Source organism: Mirounga leonina, unplaced genomic scaffold, assembly GCF_011800145.1.
Source record: "Mirounga leonina isolate KUSES-001 unplaced genomic scaffold, KU_Mleo_1.0 Mir_165, whole genome shotgun sequence".
NCBI classification, from domain to species: Eukaryota; Metazoa; Chordata; class Mammalia; order Carnivora; family Phocidae; genus Mirounga; species Mirounga leonina.
The window spans coordinates 49448880-49469430 of NW_023270415.1; the positions used below are offsets into that span (position 1 = coordinate 49448880).

At 31.7% G+C, this 20551-nt stretch overlaps 1 protein-coding gene across 34 annotated transcripts in view; it reads left to right on the plus strand.

The window, feature by feature from the left end:
* The window catches only part of RIMS2 (regulating synaptic membrane exocytosis 2), a 580329-nt gene that overhangs the window by 306755 nt on the left and 253023 nt on the right, over window positions 1-20551 (plus strand). For all 34 annotated transcript variants that reach the window (XM_035011697.1, XM_035011686.1, XM_035011694.1 and 31 more), the window contains 2 exons: window positions 4992-5163; window positions 8038-8191. In XM_035011697.1, coding sequence (XP_034867588.1) covers window positions 4992-5163; window positions 8038-8191 — 326 coding nt within the window. The remainder of the gene's footprint in view (window positions 1-4991; window positions 5164-8037; window positions 8192-20551) is intronic.

The following is a 20551-nucleotide window of genomic DNA, read 5'->3' on the forward strand; positions in this document are numbered from 1 at the left end:
AACAAATAAGACTATTGAATAGACATCATGAAAAAAGAGAGAATTAATGGCACCAATTACCTTTTCCCCAGCTGTTCTGCATCCCTGGTTTTCAGGACAGAGTGCTTTCAAGGTCTGGTCATTTTTTCTCAGGCTGGAAGTGGCCAGGCACAGATGTGATCCTCAACACGTTTACACACTTCTGGACCCACATGTACTTAGTTCAAGTTGAAAATCATCAGATTTGAGTGCCCAAGTATCATCTGAAGAACAATATCTCAAAGAAAAGGAGAAAAGAAAGGAAGTAGACCATTAACAAAGGCCTTACATTTTATGTGATACCTATTTTGAAGTGAAATTTGTGAAGAAAATTCCTCAGAAAATATGTCAAGGTGCTATCACATCTAAAGTGATTAGAAACTATTTGCCATATAATTTTATCTTACAAAGTTTGCTTGAAGAAAAGTTGTTTTCTCACAACTTAGGTTGTCTTTTGGATAGGGATATACTTTGAACTGCAAAGAAAGAGGATATTCATAACTGGGGCTTTTACCTAGCTTAAATTTTAGTTGGATGACAGATTTCATAGGCACATTACCCTGCCATCCTGGAGGCCACATCACCTGGCTTGTTAGAGCACACGTGGTTTCTAGTGCAAGCATTCTTAGAATGCCATCCTAACAACCTGCAGGACATGCTGCCTTCCCACCTATGTTCTTATGTGTACATAGAGCTTAAGTTTCTACTCGCTCAAATCTTTGAAGAAAGATACTTTTGAAGATGATAAAAGTCTTTCAAGTTATGGAATTTATTATTTGATTGACTCTTTTTGTTTAGTTTTATTTTCTTTTACATACCCTCTCCCCCTTTCTGAGCAGATAGATCTCAAATGGAAAGGAAGGTCCCCTTCACCACTCCTTTATGTTTTAAATGTAGTGTTTTTTATCTTTTCTCAACACCAAAGAATGTGGGAAACACTTAAATATTTCATTCTCAAATTATTTCTCAGCTGTTTTCTTGTCTAGTATCAGGAATTTGAAGAATATTTAAGCAAGTTTGTTGCTTAGTTCATTGATTGATAAAGTTGTGTTGGGGTTTATCTTTATTTATTGGAAAGAGAGAGTGAGTGAGAGAGCACATGAGCGGAGGGAGAGGGAGAAGCAGATTCCCTGCTGAGCAGGGAGCTGGACATGGGACTTGATCCCAGGACCCTGAGAGCATGACCTGAGCTGAAGGCAGATGCTTAACCGACTGAGCCATCCAGGAACCCCAGGGTTTTTTATCTTTAAAAGAGAAAAGAATTCTTTGGTTAACTCAGAAACAGCTACATTATCAGTTTTTTTTTTTTTTCCTGTTGATACAAGTTTTTACACATGCATAAAGGACTATTTATGCTTTTGGTATGAATTATTCCATTTTTCTTGAGTTTTTCTGGGAGAAAAACTATTTGAATAGGTGAATGTAGAAAATAATTGATGCCTTTTTATCGTTAAGAATTCCTGGAGGGACACGTGAGACTGCATTGAAGAGATTTAGACTGGAACGTCACTGTGTCAGTCAATCCATTCAAAACGTTATTTTCTAAGTAATGAACTATGTACTCTAAAAAATAGCTGGGTGTGCTTTCCACTCTTTTATATCTTGAAGTAAAGTTGGTTTTCAGTCAAAATACATTTCTTTCTCTCATTTTGAGTGAACACATCAAGTCTTTGCATACAGTTACTCTAGTAAATTAAATGGAAACCAAAAATACTGGTAGCATGAAAATACATAGAAAAGACTTTAGGTTAGATTTTATTTAAAAAAATAGTTTCCATTCTTAACAGGTAAATGATGCTGTTAGATCAATGATTTATTTTATTGCCGTTGGGCTGCTATTAAAAAAAAATCTCAATAGTATGCATATTGATCTTAGTTTTTAAATACTCTTAGCAACTTTTCAGTGTTTGACTTATACAACCTGATCTTATTTTGTTTGTTTCTTTGTTTTTTTTATTTTATTATGTTATGTTAATCACCATACATTACATCATTAGTTTTTGATGTAGTGTTCCATGATTCATTGTTTGCATATAACACTCAGTGCTCCATTCAGTATGTGCCCTCTTTAATACCCATCACCAGGCTAACCCATCCCCTCACCCCCCTCCCCTCTAGAACCCTCAGTTTGTTTCTCAGAGTCCATAGTCTGTCATGGTTTGTCTCCCCCTCCGATTTATCCCCCTTCATTTTTCCCTTCCTGCTATCTTCTTCTCCTCCTCCTCCTCCTCCTCCTCCTCCTCCTCCTTCTTCTTCTTAACATATAGTGTATTATTTGTTTCAGAGATACAGGTCTGTGATTCAACAGTCTTACACAATTCACAGCGCTCACCATAGCACATACCCTCGCCAATGTCTATGTTTATTTGTTTTACGATTTTATTTTTAAGTAATCTGTATACCCAACATGGGGCTCGAACTCACAACCCCGAGATCAAGAGTTGCATGTTCCACTGACTGAGCTGCCCCCCCTTTTAACCTGATGTTATTTTGAAGGTTTTTGTTATACTTCTTTTTTTTTTTTTTTTTTAAGATTTTATTTATTTGAGAGAGAGAATGAGAGACAGCACGAGAGGGAAGCGGATCAGAGGGAGAAGCAGACCCCCCCGCTGAGCAGGGAGCCCGATGTGGGACTCGATCCCGGGACTCCAGGATCATGACCTGAGCCGAAGGCAGTCGCTTAACCAACTGAGCCACTCAGGCGCCCCTTTGTTATACTTCTAAAATAAAAACTCATGTGCTTTTTTTTTTAACTTGCTGAAGATAATTTTTCATGGTTCTTTGCATGGATTGGTGGTTCAGTATACACTAAATTACCTTATTAAATGTTAATTGTACATGGTGGATGTGCTCGGAATTTCAGTGATTATCTACTCTCCCTCCTACCCAGTATAGAAATCCCTTCTGAAATAGTCCTCTTTATCTGAGAACTTTTTTCACTCCTTAAGAGGAAGTCAAGGTTTATTCTTCTATTTCCTTTCGGATTGCAGTATAAACCATTGTTGAATTATGCAACAAGGCTCCCACTAAATGCTTTCTTCCTGGCTTTAAAGGAGGGAACTTTCTCTCTTCACAGGGTCTCATAATTAATTTTTTAAAGTGTGGAATATACATAGATGCTTTATAAATATTTGCGAAAATTTTAGATGAAGAGAGGAGACGACAGGAGTAAGAAATCATAATCCTTGTTATTATTTCTATTATTTAGTTATTTTTATTTATAATACCACATTTCCATAACATGGAATAGAGTTAAAATTTCCTACATGTGTTTGCAAAGTTATTTTCCTAACAAGACCATAGAAATTAATAAAGATACATTGTTTTAAACTGGCTTTCTGCCATATTAAATATATGAGCTCTGGAAACATATGTGCTCTTGATTAGTTAAATCCAATCTGTATTGAGCATTACACCTTGTATTTACCTAAGAGAAGAAGTTGCATAGCCTCCCCAGTCCAGAGACACCCTGTCCTTTCTTAGTTCTGCCTGCTTCCTATATTCCAACAGTCTTAGAATTGTGTTGTGCTGAGGGAATTTGTGGCAGTTAATACGGTTCTTCTCAGAGTTTATGGTCCACTTCTCACTTCAAATAAGCTCTCTAGATAGCTTAACGTTTTCTTCCTAGATGATTTTCTTTATTCCTATCTAGCCATTGATCCTGTCTAATAAGCTAGAGTAGTGATCTCCAAAAGGAATGGATGCACCCAGGGGATGTCTAAGACAATCCATTGGAGTTCAGGAAGAAATATTTGAATTTTCTAAATTTTTACCTAATTATTTTTAATTTCTAATTTTGTATATTCACAAATTCACACAATATATTAGTACAACAGTACAGTAATACACGTATATATTTCATAAATATATATGCATATAATGGGATGCTTTGTCAAAAACATTCACTTGATAGAAATATGCAGTCAAAAAAAGTACAGAAGCCTCTGAGCTGGAAGCCCCATCTATTAGGGATGGCCAGCTTGCATTTCCAGCCCACATTATAGTGGTGACCTCACATAGAAATAATTTTACAGGGGCGCCTGGGTGGCTCAGTCAGTTAAGCATCTGACTCTTCGGGGACCTTGTGCGCTGGTGGTAGGAATATAAATTGGTGCAGTCAGTATGGAAAACAGTATAGTGGTTCCTCAAAAAGTTAAAAATACAGGGGCACCTGGGTGGCTCAGTTGGTTAAGCAGCTGATTCTTGATTTCAGCCCAGGTCATGATCTCAGGGTCCTGAGATGGAGCCCTGTGTGGAGCCCTATGGGGTGTGAAGCCTGCTTAAGGTTCTCTCTCTCCCTCTACCCCTCCCCCACCCTCTCTAAAAAAAGAAAAAAAAAGAAATAATTTTACAGTGCTTTTAAAGACCTGATAACTCTCAAATGGACAAGTATGTATTTCTTTATGCAAGAAAGTAACTTGATAAAATGTAATTATAATTGCTCAGCTGAACTATATGGATAAAAAGTAAACATCACAATTTATTGGACTTTTGTGCAATTACACTTCTGTAGTTTAAGTGAGCAGCATATGTAATGTTATTGGTTCATGCCATTTTGAAGGTTCCCAATAGGGCAATATGTATTATAGAGTTAATATTCTTCAGTCTGGTTTTATTTAGATTTTGAGAAAGATGAAGTTTTTAATTATCATGGAAGGATTTCAGATTTATTGAAATATTGCCTTATGGAGCACTGGGTGTTATGTGCAAACAATCATGGAACACCACATCAAAAACTAATGATGTACTGTATGGTGACTAACATAATAAAATTTTAAAAAAAGAAATATTGCCTTTATAAAGTGATGTAATTATATCCTTATAAATTTTAGTAGGAATTTAAATGATTATAATATTTATAATGTATGATAAATTGTGGTAAAATTTCACTCCCTGCCTGAGAAATTTTAAATGAATAATTTTTAGGGCAAAACTTAAAGGTTTAAGTTCATATGTTCTTATCTTTTTTATAGTGATAAAAACAAAAGAAGAACTAAGACAGTAAAGAAAACATTGGAACCCAAATGGAACCAAACATTCATTTATTCCCCAGTCCACCGAAGAGAATTTAGGGAACGAATGCTAGAGATTACTCTCTGGGATCAAGCTCGAGTTCGAGAGGAAGAAAGTGAATTCTTAGGAGAGGTATCTGGAATTTTAAAGCTGAGACTATTCATGTCCTCTTAAATACTTTTCTTTATGTGATTATCAGTAAAATCTTATATTTTGAATATCTGGAAAAGTAAACAGTTTCTTTAATGGAATATATTTAGCTACTACTCCAAGACAAAACATTGATGCCATAAAAAATGGCTTCTAAATAATCTGTGACAATTTTTAGATGTTTATTCCTATTGTAGAAATCTCAGTGTTGATGCTGAAAGGTTGGTTTGTGTTTCACAAATGTATTGTATTTGTGGCAGTTAATACAGTTCTGTTTAGCTCCCAGAGCTAAATAGTGATTTATCATTACACAGCAGTTCTCATATACATAATCACAAACACTATCATGTTTGCACAGGACCCTAAAAGGAAATAAAAGATTCATTTATTCCTGTGGGCTGATTTCCTCTGTAAATTTATTAAATATTCATATTATAAAATCCATATTATGATATGGTTCATATTAAAAATCTATTCTTCACTTTCTTTCCCGTTTTGAATTCCTAGTGGCATGATATGTTGAACACAAGAGTTTTAAATAAGACAGACTTTGATTCATATTAAACCTTTTTCACTTACCAGTTAGTTTGAGCTTAGACAAGTTCTTTTGACCTTTGTTAGCCTTGGTATCCTTATCTGTAAAAGTTGAATAAGACCAATCTAGCAGTCTCTTTCTGAGAATTAAGATAATATATGACATCGTTCTTAACATACAGTAGACACTTCTAATTTGGTTTTGTCTCCCCATTTAAGAGTTTTTGTAAGGGTTAAATTAAATGTAAATAAAAATGTTTTTTAAATTACCAAATGATATACAAATATTAGTTATTACAGACTTGTAGTAATAAGCATTATTTCTGTAATGGGAAAACTGCATTTCCCTGATGATTAGTGATGTTGAGCATCTGTTTATGTGTCTATTGGCCATCTGTATGTCTTCCATGGAAAAATGTCTGCTCATGTCTTCTGCCCATTTTTTAAATTGGATTATTTGGGTTTTTTGGTGTTGAATTACATAAGTTCTTTATATATTTTTTATATTAATCCCTTGCTGCATATATCATTTGCAAATATCTTCTCCTGTTCAGTGGGTTGCCTTGTTGTTTTGTTGAATGTTTCCTTTGTTGTGAAAAAGCTTTCTGTTTTAATGTAGTCCCAATAGTTTATTTTTGCTTTTGTTTCCCTTACCTTAGGAGACAATATTTAGAAAAATGTTGCTATGGCCCATGTCAGAGAAATTACTGCCCATGCTCTCTTCTAGGATTTTTATGGTTTCAGGTCTCATTTAAGTCTTTAACCCATTTTGATTTTGTATATGGTGTAAGAAAGTGGTCCAGTTTCATTCTTCTCATGTAGATGTCCAGTTTTTCCAACATCATTTGTTGAAGAGACTATATTTTTCCCATTATATATTCTTGCTTCCTTTGTTGAAGATTAACTGACCATATAATTGTGGGTTGATTTCTGGACTCTCCATTCTGTTCCATTGATCTATGTATCTATTTTTGTGCCAGCACCATACTGTTTTGATTACCGTATCTTGAAATCTGGGATTTGATACCTCTATTTTTGTTTTTCTTTTTCAAGATTGTTTTGGCTATTTGGAGTCTTCTGTGGTTCCATATAAATTTTAGGATGATTTGTTCTAGTTCTTTGAAAAATGTTGTTGGTATTTGGATAGAGTTGCATTAAATCTATAGATTGCTTTAGGAATATGCATGTTTTAATAATAATCTTCCAATGCACGAGCATGGAATATCTTCCCATTTGTTTGTGTCATCTTCAATTTCTTTCATCAGTGTTTTACAGTTTTCAGAGTACAGGTCTTTCACCTCCTTGGTTAAGTTTATTCCTAGGTATTTTTTTATTTTTTGTGCCATTGTAAATAGGATTGTTTTCTTAATTTCTCTTTCTGCTACTTCATTATTAGTGTGTAGAAATGTACCAGATTTCTGCATTTTGATTTTGTATCCTGTGACCTTACTGAATTTATCAGTTCTAGTATTTTTTTGTTAGTCCTTAGGATTATCTATATATAGTATCATGTCATCTGCAAATAGTGAAAATTTTGCTTCTTCCTTACCAATTTGGATGCCTTTTATTTCTTTTTCTTGACTGATTGCTATGGCTAGGACTTCTAGTACTATGTTGAATAACAGTGGTGAGAGTGGACATCTTTGTCTTTTTTCTAATCTTACAGGAAAAGTTTTCAGTTTTTCACCTTTGAATATGATGTTAGCTGTAGGTTTTTCATATATGGCCTTTATTACGTTGAGGTATGTTCCCTCTAAACCTACTTTTTTAGGGTTTTTATCATGAATGTACTTTGTCAAATGCTTTTCTGCATCTACTGAAATGATTGTATGGTTTTTTTCCTTTCTCTTATTGATATGATGTATCACATTGATAGATTTGTGTATATTGAACTACCCTGCATACCAGGAATAAATCCCACTTGATTGTGGTGAATGATTTTTTAATGTATTTTTGGATTTGGTTTGCTAATATTTTATTGAGAATTTTTGCATCTGTGTTTATCAGAGATATTGGCCTGTAGGGTTTTTTTTTGTTTTTTTTTTGTAGTGTCTTTATGTAATGGCAAATTTAACAGTAGGTGGGTGGTCAGAGGTCTATAAAATATCTAGATATTTAAAATTATTAAGTCAATAAAAAGTTATGCATATTTATCTTTTATTTAGTTATTGTCAAAACATATGGACAATTTTGTAACATGACATTGCTTTTGACCTAACAACATTATTATTATAATTATCATTATTATAAAAGTTATGAGACCATTTAAGGGAGTTTCTATATTGTAGATATATAATCTTCTTTTGTCTCTTGATTTTGTAGATTTTAATTGAATTAGAAACAGCATTATTAGATGATGAGCCACATTGGTACAAACTTCAGACCCATGATGTTTCTTCATTACCACTTCCCCACCCTTCTCCATATATGCCGCGACGACAGCTCCATGGAGAAAGCCCAACAAGGAGGTTGCAAAGTAAGTTTTCAGTGAGATTTATCAGACCTTTATTGAATTATCTTAAACGATATATATGTCATAGAATTTGAAGATCCCATTATGGGTATTAACAAGCATCTATTAGTGTTTTCATAGCTATTGATGGTTTTAAATTGATACACTAAAATGAGGTTATATTTATAGCATTCATTTATCATAGTATGACCCCAAATGAAACACAGTTATGTTTTAATTTTGGCTATTGGAAACTTATGTCAGAATGAGAAAGCAGCTATAGTAAAATTTGGTCATGTAGCTATACATGTCTGAAATTATGATTTCCATCTTCATTATGCCAAGTATTTTATAAATATGGAGGATGGCAAGTATAGCATAGTGGTTGAAACCATGACCATGAGCATTAGTCAAACAAACATGGGTTTAGAATTTGATTCTCTCACTTAAGAGCCATATGACTTCAGGTAGGTTTTCTCTCTATGATTCACTTTCCTCATTATTTCCTCAGGAAATAATACCTACATTAAGGGTGGTTATAAAAGTTAAATATTCTCAGGAATATAAACTGATGTGATTATTGTTGTTGTTATTATTATCATCATCAGTGTTTGCATTTTACCTTGAATTATATACATAGTCCAAAGTATCAAGTAGAATTTGATCAACTCAGAATATTAAAAGAAACTTGGAAATGTTTTCTAGACTGAAAAGTGGCATTATTGGTTTGTTGTTCGTGCGAATCTAATTTGTTTTCTTGATGTGTCTATTATAAAGGGGGGGGTTGTCTGTTCGCTTCTTTGTGTAGCGTTCATGGGATAATTTTATCTTCATGGAGTCAGCACGTTCCAGGCTTAGCAACATTTTTTTTTGTGAAGTAATGGAGAATTGATTGACATTAAACAAATTGCAGAAGTGTAAATTTATAAGCACAAAAGCCATGTCATTTATCAATCATGGGAAATATATTTGGCAACATAACAAATGACTGTTGTCTACATGGATCACAATCTCCCTGCTGAATAGAGGACTAAATTATATATCAGAAGGCTATTTGATGAATAGAGAATTAGAGCAAAGGATAGGTCTTATGGGATATTTAGTCATAGGAAAGCCTAGAGAATTACCTTCACTCCTTTTTAAAATAATGTCTCTGATGACTAGAATTTTATTTTCACTAGCTACAGTCTTTTATACTTGGGTGGTATTATTTAAACACTAATTTTACAGCACTCACTTTTTTCAGCTTCTCCACAGAGTAAACATTTACCCACTGTTATTTGCATTGGCCTTAACATCATTTTTTGTTGTAATAATTACACTACTATGAATTTTATGTGGACTCATTTAGTGTCTATTCTTTCGGGTCACTGTAATCTACTAAGTCATTCTCTCTAAATCACAATACAGGATCATGGGTTAGAACATGAAGTTTACTAATGTAAATCAATTTGTACTAATTCTTATAGCTTAAGTTTATAGCTTAAGTTTACTAATGTAAATCAATTTGTACTAATTCTTATAGCTAATGCTAATACTTATTCTAGTTGCTATTATAATAACTAGTTTTGATGACTTTTAATATCTGAAACTCTTAAATCTACCAACAATTTTCATTACTTTTTTCCTCCCCAGTGAATTAAGAATAGTGTATGTGAAGAACAATGAGAATAGAGTTCTTTCTAGTTAGCTACATGTATCATAGATTTTCATGCAATTAATTTGACTTAGTCGAGTTTGTAGCTTTTAATATTTAATCATCCCCCAAATGGCTCCTCTGCTACTTAATCATTAATAGTATTAAATTCATTCATGGGTAATATGGTTTCATGTTGCACCATTCAGTCTTGTCACTACCTACCAACTAACCTCTAATAAATAGATTTTCAATATTTGAACATATGGGAAAAATTGGTGTTTTACACCTAAAATGTAATCATAATTTATTAGCAATGTGTAGGACTGAAGATAAGTAAAAATATGTACATATGCATAAAGGAAATGAAGATTAGGAAATTACACTTAGAAATAGTTAGAAAGTTAAAGACATTACTATTGGCTGAGGATATATTGTTCATCAGTGTTGAGCATTTAATATTTTCTTAATTCTTTTTGAGATAGAAGTCCAGGCAACCTTGATTATAAGGTTTGAATGGTTTCCCCAGTAAAGGAATTAGTGAAAGTATTTGAAACAGATGGCTTCTTCTTACACCAGTATTTCTGTATGTGGCAAAATAAGAGGGTTCTTTGTCAAGTTAAGACATGTATAAATAAACATTAATTACTTTAAAAATTCATTCATAAGAATGACCTCCTTCAAGGTTTTTTTTTTCATGGAGAGAGTAAATATTGCATTTATTTATAAGTATGTCTTATTTGGTAAAAAATCATGGTTATTAACATATTTGATGGAACATATAAATGAACAGTTATCATCAAAAATATATAATAATCCCTCATTTATTCTCTACATCTGCATAGTAGAATATGTTGGTAATTCAATCTCTGAGGCCATGAGCTGAGGCTATGAGCTTACTGAATATATATGGGTATTTACTGGTATTGTTGGAATTCTGTTTTCTCTGCTCATGATTTCCTATTTTAAATTTGTAGATTCAAATGATTCAAAAAAGTACTTCATTTCCATGGAAATTTGTAATTTATAATTTTAAACATGTAAGGAGATATTTTAAAAACCACTCTAATAATAATTATTTCATATATCTTATAGCTAACTTTAATATTTTCTTAATTCTTTTTGAGATAGAAGTCCAGGCAACCTTGATTATAAGGTTTGAATGGTTTCCCTAGTAAAGGAATTAGTGAAAGTATTTGAAATAGATGGCTTCTTCTTACACCAGTATTTCTGTATGTGGCAAAATAAGAAGGTTCTATGTATTAAAACATCTGTAGAAAGGGCCACTTGCTCATTGCTCACGTCTGAAAGAAATTAGGTTATGAGAAATTAAAATTTTAATATGAAAGTAATATTTTCTACAATTTTTAACTTCAGTCTACATTTACCACTCCTATCCCAGATATTATTTAGACATTACCAAATGATGGGACCGTGCATATTTCAAAGAGTGATTGATTAAGCATTTTTAAAAAGATGTAAGCAAGATTGGAACCATATGTTCAAATAACTAAAATTTATCAATAGAGAAGTGAGATTGCTTTTTTAGATGGTAAGATGTCTCACATATTCACATAATTTAATTTTGACTCATTGGTAAGAAACTATTCATTACTGTCCTGACACATAAAGAAATTGTTTTTGAAGGTGTATTTTGATGTTTAAGTTTTTATTTTTATATATTCTTTACTGTCATTCAGTTAAAGTTGCATAGTGTCTTAAGTGAAGTGTTTTCCTTTTTAATATGACAGAAGTCATTTACAAATTTGTTGCTTGGTATCTTATTCACCATTCTCATCACAAATTGAACTATACAGATGAAAAAGAGTTTTCTTTTTTGATCCTTTATTCTTTTCCTAGTCCCATTTTAATCAGATTCATCTCTTTGACATCTCAAATGTTAATTCTTTATTTAGCAAAATGTAACATTATTACCTTTTCACTTTTTAAAATAGATAACACCATATCTACTATATTTTTATACAGTCTCATAACCACAAGTCTTTAGAAAAGTGAATGGAAATAAATTATTGGGACAAAATCAATATGATGGTTTTGAGAGGTGTACGATAAAAGAGATGTGATTTAATCATTTAAGTTTCTCAAGATTTCAACTATTTGGGATGATTTTTGGCCAGTATTCTAATTTTGTACCCCATTCTCTTATTTATCTCTTTCTTGGACTGCAGTACATATATAAAGACCTCTTAACATTGTTCTACAGGTTATTGAGTTCTGTTTATTTTCTAATCTTTTTTTCCTCTCTTACTCAGTTTTGATTATTTTTACTCATCTGTCTTCAAGTTACTGGTATTTTCTTCTATAGAGTCCAATTTCCTTGAAATCCATACTATGAATTGTTTTAGCAAAAATATATTTTTCATTTTAAGATTTACATTTGGTTTTCTTAGAACTTCCTATATCCTTCCTGAAATTCCCTTTCTTTTATTATATCCCTGCGTGTATAATATTATATACATATATGATGTGTATGTGTGTAAATATATTAAATAATTTACAGGATCACATATGTAAATATGAAAAATCCATAGCATTACATATATACATACATACATATGTATGTGCAGTATCTATAATATATTTACTTATATGTAATGCATGTGTGTGTATGTGTAATCCTGTGAATTCTCTCATATATTTATAATACTTATTTTAAAGTCTGCTAACTCCAATATCTTAGTCTTCTGTGGGTCTACTTATATTTCTGGTTTTCCCTTTGCTTCTGGACCACATTCTACTTGTTTTATATATATAATAATTTTTATTGAATACTGGACATTGAGTTTCATACATTTTAGAGACTCTGGATTTGGAAAAAGGTTGGTTTTTATTTTGGCACACAGTGAAATTATTGAAGGATCACCTAAAACCTATGGAGCATATATTAAGTGTTCTTCCATAGTTCTAAGGCATAGTCCTTAGTCTGGTTTGTGGTTCTCATTCCTAATGTGTGAACTTTCCAAGCAAAGTCCAAGATATTGGCCAAAATCCTATCACATCACTGGACTTAACTCCAGACTCTGTGTCCTGTGCATCAAGAAGTTGCTGAAATCTCCTTGCATCTCTTTTAGCTTTTCAGCTGTGGCTTTCTTCTTGTTTTTCCTACTGCAGTTTACAATTTAGGGAAGGATTTAGGGGGCTGTTGTGTGTAAATTTTGTGTCTCCTCTTTTCTGGCTCCCTCTTTTTCAGGATTTTCATTAAAATTCTAGCTGCTCTGACAACTCTGAATTCTGACCTCTGGCTCTTCAGCCATGTAAGAATGAAACTTTTTTCTTGGGCTATACCTCCTCTGCAGGGCACCAAATTGGTAAGGCCCTTAGCAGAAAAGCTGTTTTAATATGCACTTTTCTTATTTCAAGGGTCATATCACCAATTTCTGCCTGCATTTGTTTGTTGTCTGATGTCTTTAAACAGTTTTTTATTAAAATATTTGTCCAGAATTTGTAATTATTACTGGCAGGGGAGTTAGTCCAATATAAGTTACTCTGTCATTCACAGAAGCAGAACTCTACATTTTTAGTAAACTTTTTACTGAAGTATAGCATCTATACAGAAATGTGTATAAATCATAAATATGCCCCCAAGTGAATTTTCACAAAGTAACAGCAACATGTAAGTAGCACCCACATCAAGAAATAGAACATCACCAGCCTCCCTCTTGCTCTCTTCTAGTAAGTATTCCTCCTGCCAAGGTAACAGCTAACCTGATGTCAAACACCATAAAATAGTTTTGCTTATTTTTAATTTCATGTAAATGGAATACTCACACACACACACATCTGAATTTTATAGAATTGGAATTGCAAAATAGATTATTCTTTCACATCTGGCTTTTTTTTCATACTAATATGTTTGTGAGATTTATCAATATTGTTGCAAATAATTGCAGTTAACTTACTTTCATTGCTATACACAATTCCTTTCTATAAGTATACAAGAATTTATGCATTTTGCAGTTGACTAATAGTTTGCTTTCAGATTTTGGCCATTCCTAATAGTGCTGCTATGAACTTTCTCATACATACCTTTTTGTAATCATATGTGTTCATTTTTGCTTTGAATATACCTGATAATAGAATAGATGGGTAATAGGCTATGCATATATTCAACTGCAGTAGATATTATTAAACAGTTTCTCAAACTGTACCCATTTTACTTCCTACAGTAAAAAACTGTACCAATTTGTACTTCCTATGGTAGTGTTGAGGGTTTGAGTTTCTCCACATCATTACTTGTTTTTGGAATTTTTATGTTCACTTACCCATTCACATGGATGTTTGGTGTTACCTCATTGTGGCTTTAATTTGCATTTCTTTAATGACTTTTTCATAGGTTAATAAACCGTTTAGATATCCTCTTTTATGAAGAGACTAGTCAAATTTTTAGCTCATTTTTCATTTGGGTTCTGTCTTTTCTTATTGCTTTATGAGGGGTTTTTTTGAAATTATAAATTTGAATTCTTTATAGCATAAATGTATTGCAAATATATTTTACTTTATGACTTGCCTTTCCATTCTTTAATGGGATCTTTTAATCAATAAATTTTTTATGTTAAATGTATTTTAGTTTTCAATTTTTTTCTTTAGTGTTAGTGTGTTGTTGTGATCTGTATAAAAATATCTTTATCTTCTTCAAGGTCATAGTGATATTTTTATATGTTTTCTTCTAGAATAGTGCTTTACTCTGCTTGTTAAATCTACAACTCATTTGGAATTGAGTTTTGTATATTGTGTGAGGCAGGGATCAAAATTCATTCTTAACCCTCTGGATGTCCACTTGATCCAGTACATTTATTAAAAAAGCCATGTGCATGTGGGTAGCTTTTTGAAGTCTATCCCTTTCAATTAGGCAACTTTTCTATTCTTGTGCCAATACCAAAGTGTCTTAATTACTGTAGCTCTGTAATAAATTGTGGTATCTGGAAGTGTAACTAACCCAGCTTCGTTCTTCTTTAAGATCATTTTTAATATTCTTAATTTTTTTGCACTTAATAAACAAATTGAGTATCAAATGATCATTTTTCATAAATACCCTTCTGGAATTTTGATTCAAATTACATTCATCAGTTTGGGGAGAACTGAAGTCTCTCCAGGGAGTGAGGAATATTCCACTCCATGAATCTGATATATCTCTAAGTAATATTTTAATAGGTTTCAAATCTTTACTATATCGGTATCTAGGAATTTGATTCAAATTGATGTTGGTATTCAGAAATAAAAGTTATTTATTATTATTCAACGAGTCCTAATAACATTTCCATACATTATTTTGAGTTTTGATGTACAATATTATGTTACCTCTGAATAATGACAATTTCTCTTCTTTCAAATTGTTATACCTTGCTTTTCTTTTTCTTACTTAATGTTTTGGCAAGGTCTTATCATAAAATGCTGAGGGTATTGTTGAGTAGAAATTGCCATCCATGTTTTGTTCCCCATTCCTTAGGAAAAATCTTTAAATATTTCTCAATTATAGTCGATATTTTTCTGTAATTAGTGTAAGATTTTTACACTACACTGAGATTCAGGAAGTTCTATTTTATTCCTAGTTTGATGAAAGTTTTTAATCCTGGGTGGATATTGAATTGTATCAATTTTTTCTGCATATATGTGTATAAGCATATGATATTTCTCTTTTATTCTATTAATGTGGTATATTACTTTGATTTTCAAATGTTAATCTAGCACTCCTGTGATGAATTCAGGTAGCTCACGATGCATTGTCATTTTATCTATCCCATGTTTCAATTTGCTGATACTATGTTTAGAATTTTTGCCTCTATATTCATGAGAAAGAAAGATTGTCTTTTATTAGCTTTTGTTATCAATGCTATACTGGCTTCAAAAAAGTACTAGGAAATGTTTCTTCTTTTTCTTTTAGATATCTTATTTCCCTTTCTTGTAATAATCTCTGTCAAGTTTTGATTTCAGTGTTGTGCTGGCCTCATAAAAAGTGTTTGGAAGTATACCATTATTTTCTATTTGGAAGAATTTCTCCATTATTGGTATTATTTCTTTAAATTTTTAGAAGTATTCACCATTTAAGTCATCGAGGTTGACAGTTTCTTAGTGTGTAAGCTTTAAATTATAATTTCAATTTCTCTGCTAAATTTAGAACTTTTCAAAATTTGTGACTTGTGTCAGCATTGTTAAGTTGGATTTTTCTTGGAATTTGTACATTTCTCCTAATTAAAAAATTATTTACATTAAAATACTCATAATAATATCTTGTTATCTAGTTCATGTCCATTGGATGTGTAGGGATGTCCTCTTTTCCCCAGTGTTGGTAATTTGCTCCTTCTTTTTCCTTTCCTGTTTTTCTTGGTCAGACTTATATTAGTCTTTCAAACAAAAAACCTGTTTTGTTTATTTTCTAGGTTGTATTTGTTTTTCTTTTCCACTAATTTTTATTCTTATTATATCTCTCCTTTACTTTTCTTAGATGTAGTTTGTTTGTTTCTCCTCATTTCTTCAGAAAATACTTACATAATTTTTTACTGTGGTGCTTTCATTTACCTATCAGTTATTTAGGAGTGTATTATTAAGTTTCCAAACGTTTGTTTGTTTGTTTATTTATTTATTTATTTTTTGATGTCTGGCATATTTCTCCTCTTGTAAGAGTATATATACTTTGAATCATTTGGAATCCTTAAAATTACTAATTTTCTTTCTGGTGCTTCATGTAACCAATTTTGGCCAATGTTCTTGAAAAGAATGTTTATTTTGTCACAGTTCTGTACATGTTCTACAAGTTATTCAGGTTTATCAGTTTTATTGTTCAAATCTGGGTTTTTTTTTTTTTTCTGATCTGAGTATTCCATCAGTTATTGAAAGTTGTTAACATTTCAATGTATGATTGTGGAGTTTCTCCTTTTAATTTTGTCACTATTTGCTTCGTGGATTTTGAAGTTATGTTATTGGGCATATACAACTTTATTATCAGGTTAACAACAGTGTGCTTTGCAGAAAATCTTCAAATAATATCTTTCAAATAGGAAAAAGAGATAATAAACTTAATGAGTTAAACCTGTCATTAAAACACAATGTCCAGATCATTCAAGATGTAAAAAACTAAAATACATTAACAAACTAAATTGTTATACTTCTTCTAATAGACTGATAATTTTATCGTTACATAACATGTCTTTTTATATCTAGGCATGCTTTTTTCTTAAGACCCTCTTTGCTTGATGTTAATAATGCTGTAGCTGCTTTTCTTTGGTTAACATTTTTTGGTGTGGTGTATTTCTCTCAATCCTTTTACTTTCCACTTCTTTGTGTCCTTATATTTAAGGTTTGTCTTTTGAAAACAATGTAAAGTTCGTCTTCTTAAACCCATTATGACAAGATTTATTTTTTATTGGGGTAATTCATACATTTACATTTAATGTAATTTCTTATAAATTTTCCTTAATATTTTACACAATGTTGGTTATTTTTGATTTGTCCTTTTTTCTTCTTTCTTGCTTTCTTTTGAAATTCACATTATTTTATTTATATCCACAAATATTTAGTTACTCGTTATGGTACTTGTGATTGATCCAAAGATACATTATATTTAGGTAGCAATAAACTTATTCACAAACTTGCATGTAAAATACACATTTTTTTCAAAAATTATATTTAATCTTACTTAGGTTTCTCTGTTCCCGGTCAAATATCAATATTCCTTCTCCTTACCTACTCCCACCTCTTAATGGAGGTTCCAGGAAGCCCTAAAAAGAAAGGAAAATATTCAGAAAAGACCCATTAATTTTAAATCCTTCTAGAACTTTGCTGATTTGTCTAATACACAATGGCTACTTGAAACTAGGTCTATGCATAGAAGTTTTTACTAATGCTGGTTCTTTGGTGTTTAGCATCCAGCTTGATCATGGAGCTACCATCCCAGAATCCTAAAATACCACTGGACTCCAGAGAGGTCCTAGAGCCTGGTTCCCTATTATTCACAAAGCTCTCTCACCATTGTCTCCTTACTAATTTTGAGAAATATTGACCTTTAGCAGTGCCTTCCTTCTTTCTCTGCCCACTCTACACTCCTCTCTCATTTCTCTCCTCTAGCAAAATCTCATTAATAAGCCTAGAGTATGGAAAGTAAAGTGCTATATGTCACTTTGCTATTCAACCTGAAACATTAATTTCCCTAATTAAAAGAAACACAAACAAGCTTGTCACCTCTTTAAAATGTATAAGGGGAAATATAAGGATAATAAGCCATAATTTATATCTCAGTACATGATCATACCATAATCTTGGAATTTGTATAATTTTTTATTATATATAGAAAGGAGAGTTGTAAAATTAAAATTGTAAGCTTATGTGGAGTTATTAGAGAATAATGCAAGCTGTGATAAGCATTTTAGCTAGGGCTTAAAAGAATAATAAGATTTCAGTAAATGGAGGTGAGAAAAGTAAATTGTTAAGTATGCTAGGGTAAAGACATAAAATCTAAATAGTATGAGACTTATATGTAGAAAGCATTGAGTGCCAGGCTACGGTTTATGAAATTTATCATTTTAAAATATAATTTGAGGGTAGAAGTCTGAAAGAAGTAGTACAATAATGTCTTAACGTGATGTATTCCCTCTCCTTGATGTGTTGCAACCTGGAAAAAAAATGTTTTAAGGGGAGGAGTTTCCTTTCATTATACCATATAAACAAATGCCTACCTTGCTTATAAATGAAATCTCATGTATTTTGAAATTGGAGAAAGTTAAATGACATTTATATTAGGAAAATGTTAGGGAAAGTAGAGAACTGCAATGGAAAAAATTAGGAGGGAAATGTTTTTGCTTGCATTTAGATTATAAGTTCTTTAATTAGACAATGACCATAATGGTTTCCAATTGGTAAATGTCACAATAAGTAAATAATTCCCTATCTCCTCTCATAAAAATCTCTTTCAGTATTTTTCAGCATCACAGCTTGTGCCAAAATATGTACATTATTTAAAAAATATTATATATATGCTATAGGAAAGTTATGTTCTATATAAGTGTATTATATATAATAAATATAAATACATATATTTGGGACTTTTAAAAATATTTATTATTAAAATCCCTGTAATAAAAATGTAAGCTTTAATAGCTTGAAATATTGATACCTTTTTTCCAATTTAAAAACTTCTTATAAATTGTGAATTTTTAATAATGAATAGAAACTATAATTTTAAAAAGACAAAGGAACTACACCCTTGAAAGAGAACACCCATATTCATTCTCTTATTTCTTTTTAAAATATTAGGTATTTAACAAGATCTGTAGAGAAAGAGCTATAGTTTGAGAAGTTTAGTTAATGTCTTTTATCCTAAATTATAGTGATCCTTTTCTTACAGTTTTAAGAAATAGTGTAATCCTTTGACTATTAATCTGAAACTCATTAATATGTCTTGTTCTAAATTCTGGCAGTAAAAACTGCACTGCTGAATTAAGTCTTATACTTCTTGGTAGTGGAACTGATTATTTCACTTTATGTCCTTTTCCTAAGGGCATATTAGACAGTGATAAAAAGGAAAACCATATGGGACTACCCTCTGACTTTAAAATTGATGTAGTGATACAAGTGATTTTCAAAAAGCCACTTTGGGGATCAGGTTAACAACAGTGTGCTTTGCAGAAAATCTTCAAATAATATCTTTCAAATAGGAAAAAGAGATAATAAACTTAATGAGTTAAACCTGTCATTAAAACACAATGTCCAGATCATTCAAGATGTAAAAAGAACATGAAATAATACTTTTATCCTGATGTTCTTAAAAAAGAAAACCATTATATATACTGTAATATCAATATGGGACATACATTCAGTTTTATTGAAGACACACTGTTACATGTGGGAACATTGTTGCCAAGAATGAAGTTCCACCATTCAGAGTTACTACTAAAAAACATAAACAGTAGGGGCACCTGGCTGGCTCAGTCAGTGGAGCATGCAACTCTTGATATCAAGGTTTTAAGCTGGAGCCCCACATTAGATGTAGATTACTTAAAAATAAAATCTTTTATTTTTTTTATTTTTTATTTTTTTTTAAAGATTTTATTTATTTATTTGAGAGAGCGAGAATGAGAGAGTACATGAGATGGGGAAGGGTCAGAAGGAGAAGCAGGCTCCTCGCTGAGCAGGGAGCCCGATGCAGGACTCGATTCCGGGACTCCAGGATCATGACCTGAGCCGAAGGCAGTTGCTTAACCAACTGAGCCACCCAGGCGCCCCAAAATAAAATCTTTTAAAAAATCAGAACACCTGAACAGTAGAGTGACATAAAGTAAAAAGACCACAACAGAAATATTTGCTTTACTAAATATTTATCCATTTGAAATTCTAGGGTTTGGATATGTTATATTAGCATTAATTTGCATATGTGGGTAAATCAATATGAATATGAATATCATCATCCTAAATATTTTAATAAAAAGTATTTAACATTATACAAAGATATGTATGAAGAATTATAAAACTGGTAAAAATGTTAATTGTTTCAGCATGTAAAATACGATTTCAATATAGACATTTACTTAGATTTACAATTATGTTCAGTGTTTTCACTTAAGGAAATATTTATATAACAACTCATTGGTATTACAATTTAAATTATATACACTATAGCAATTCAGTTTTTAAAGTAACGTGATAATTTTATTTATTAACTGTGTAACACATTTCTATTACTTTTTCCTATAACTTTTTGCTGCATACCTTGTGATCACCTCTTCATAAGACAGTTT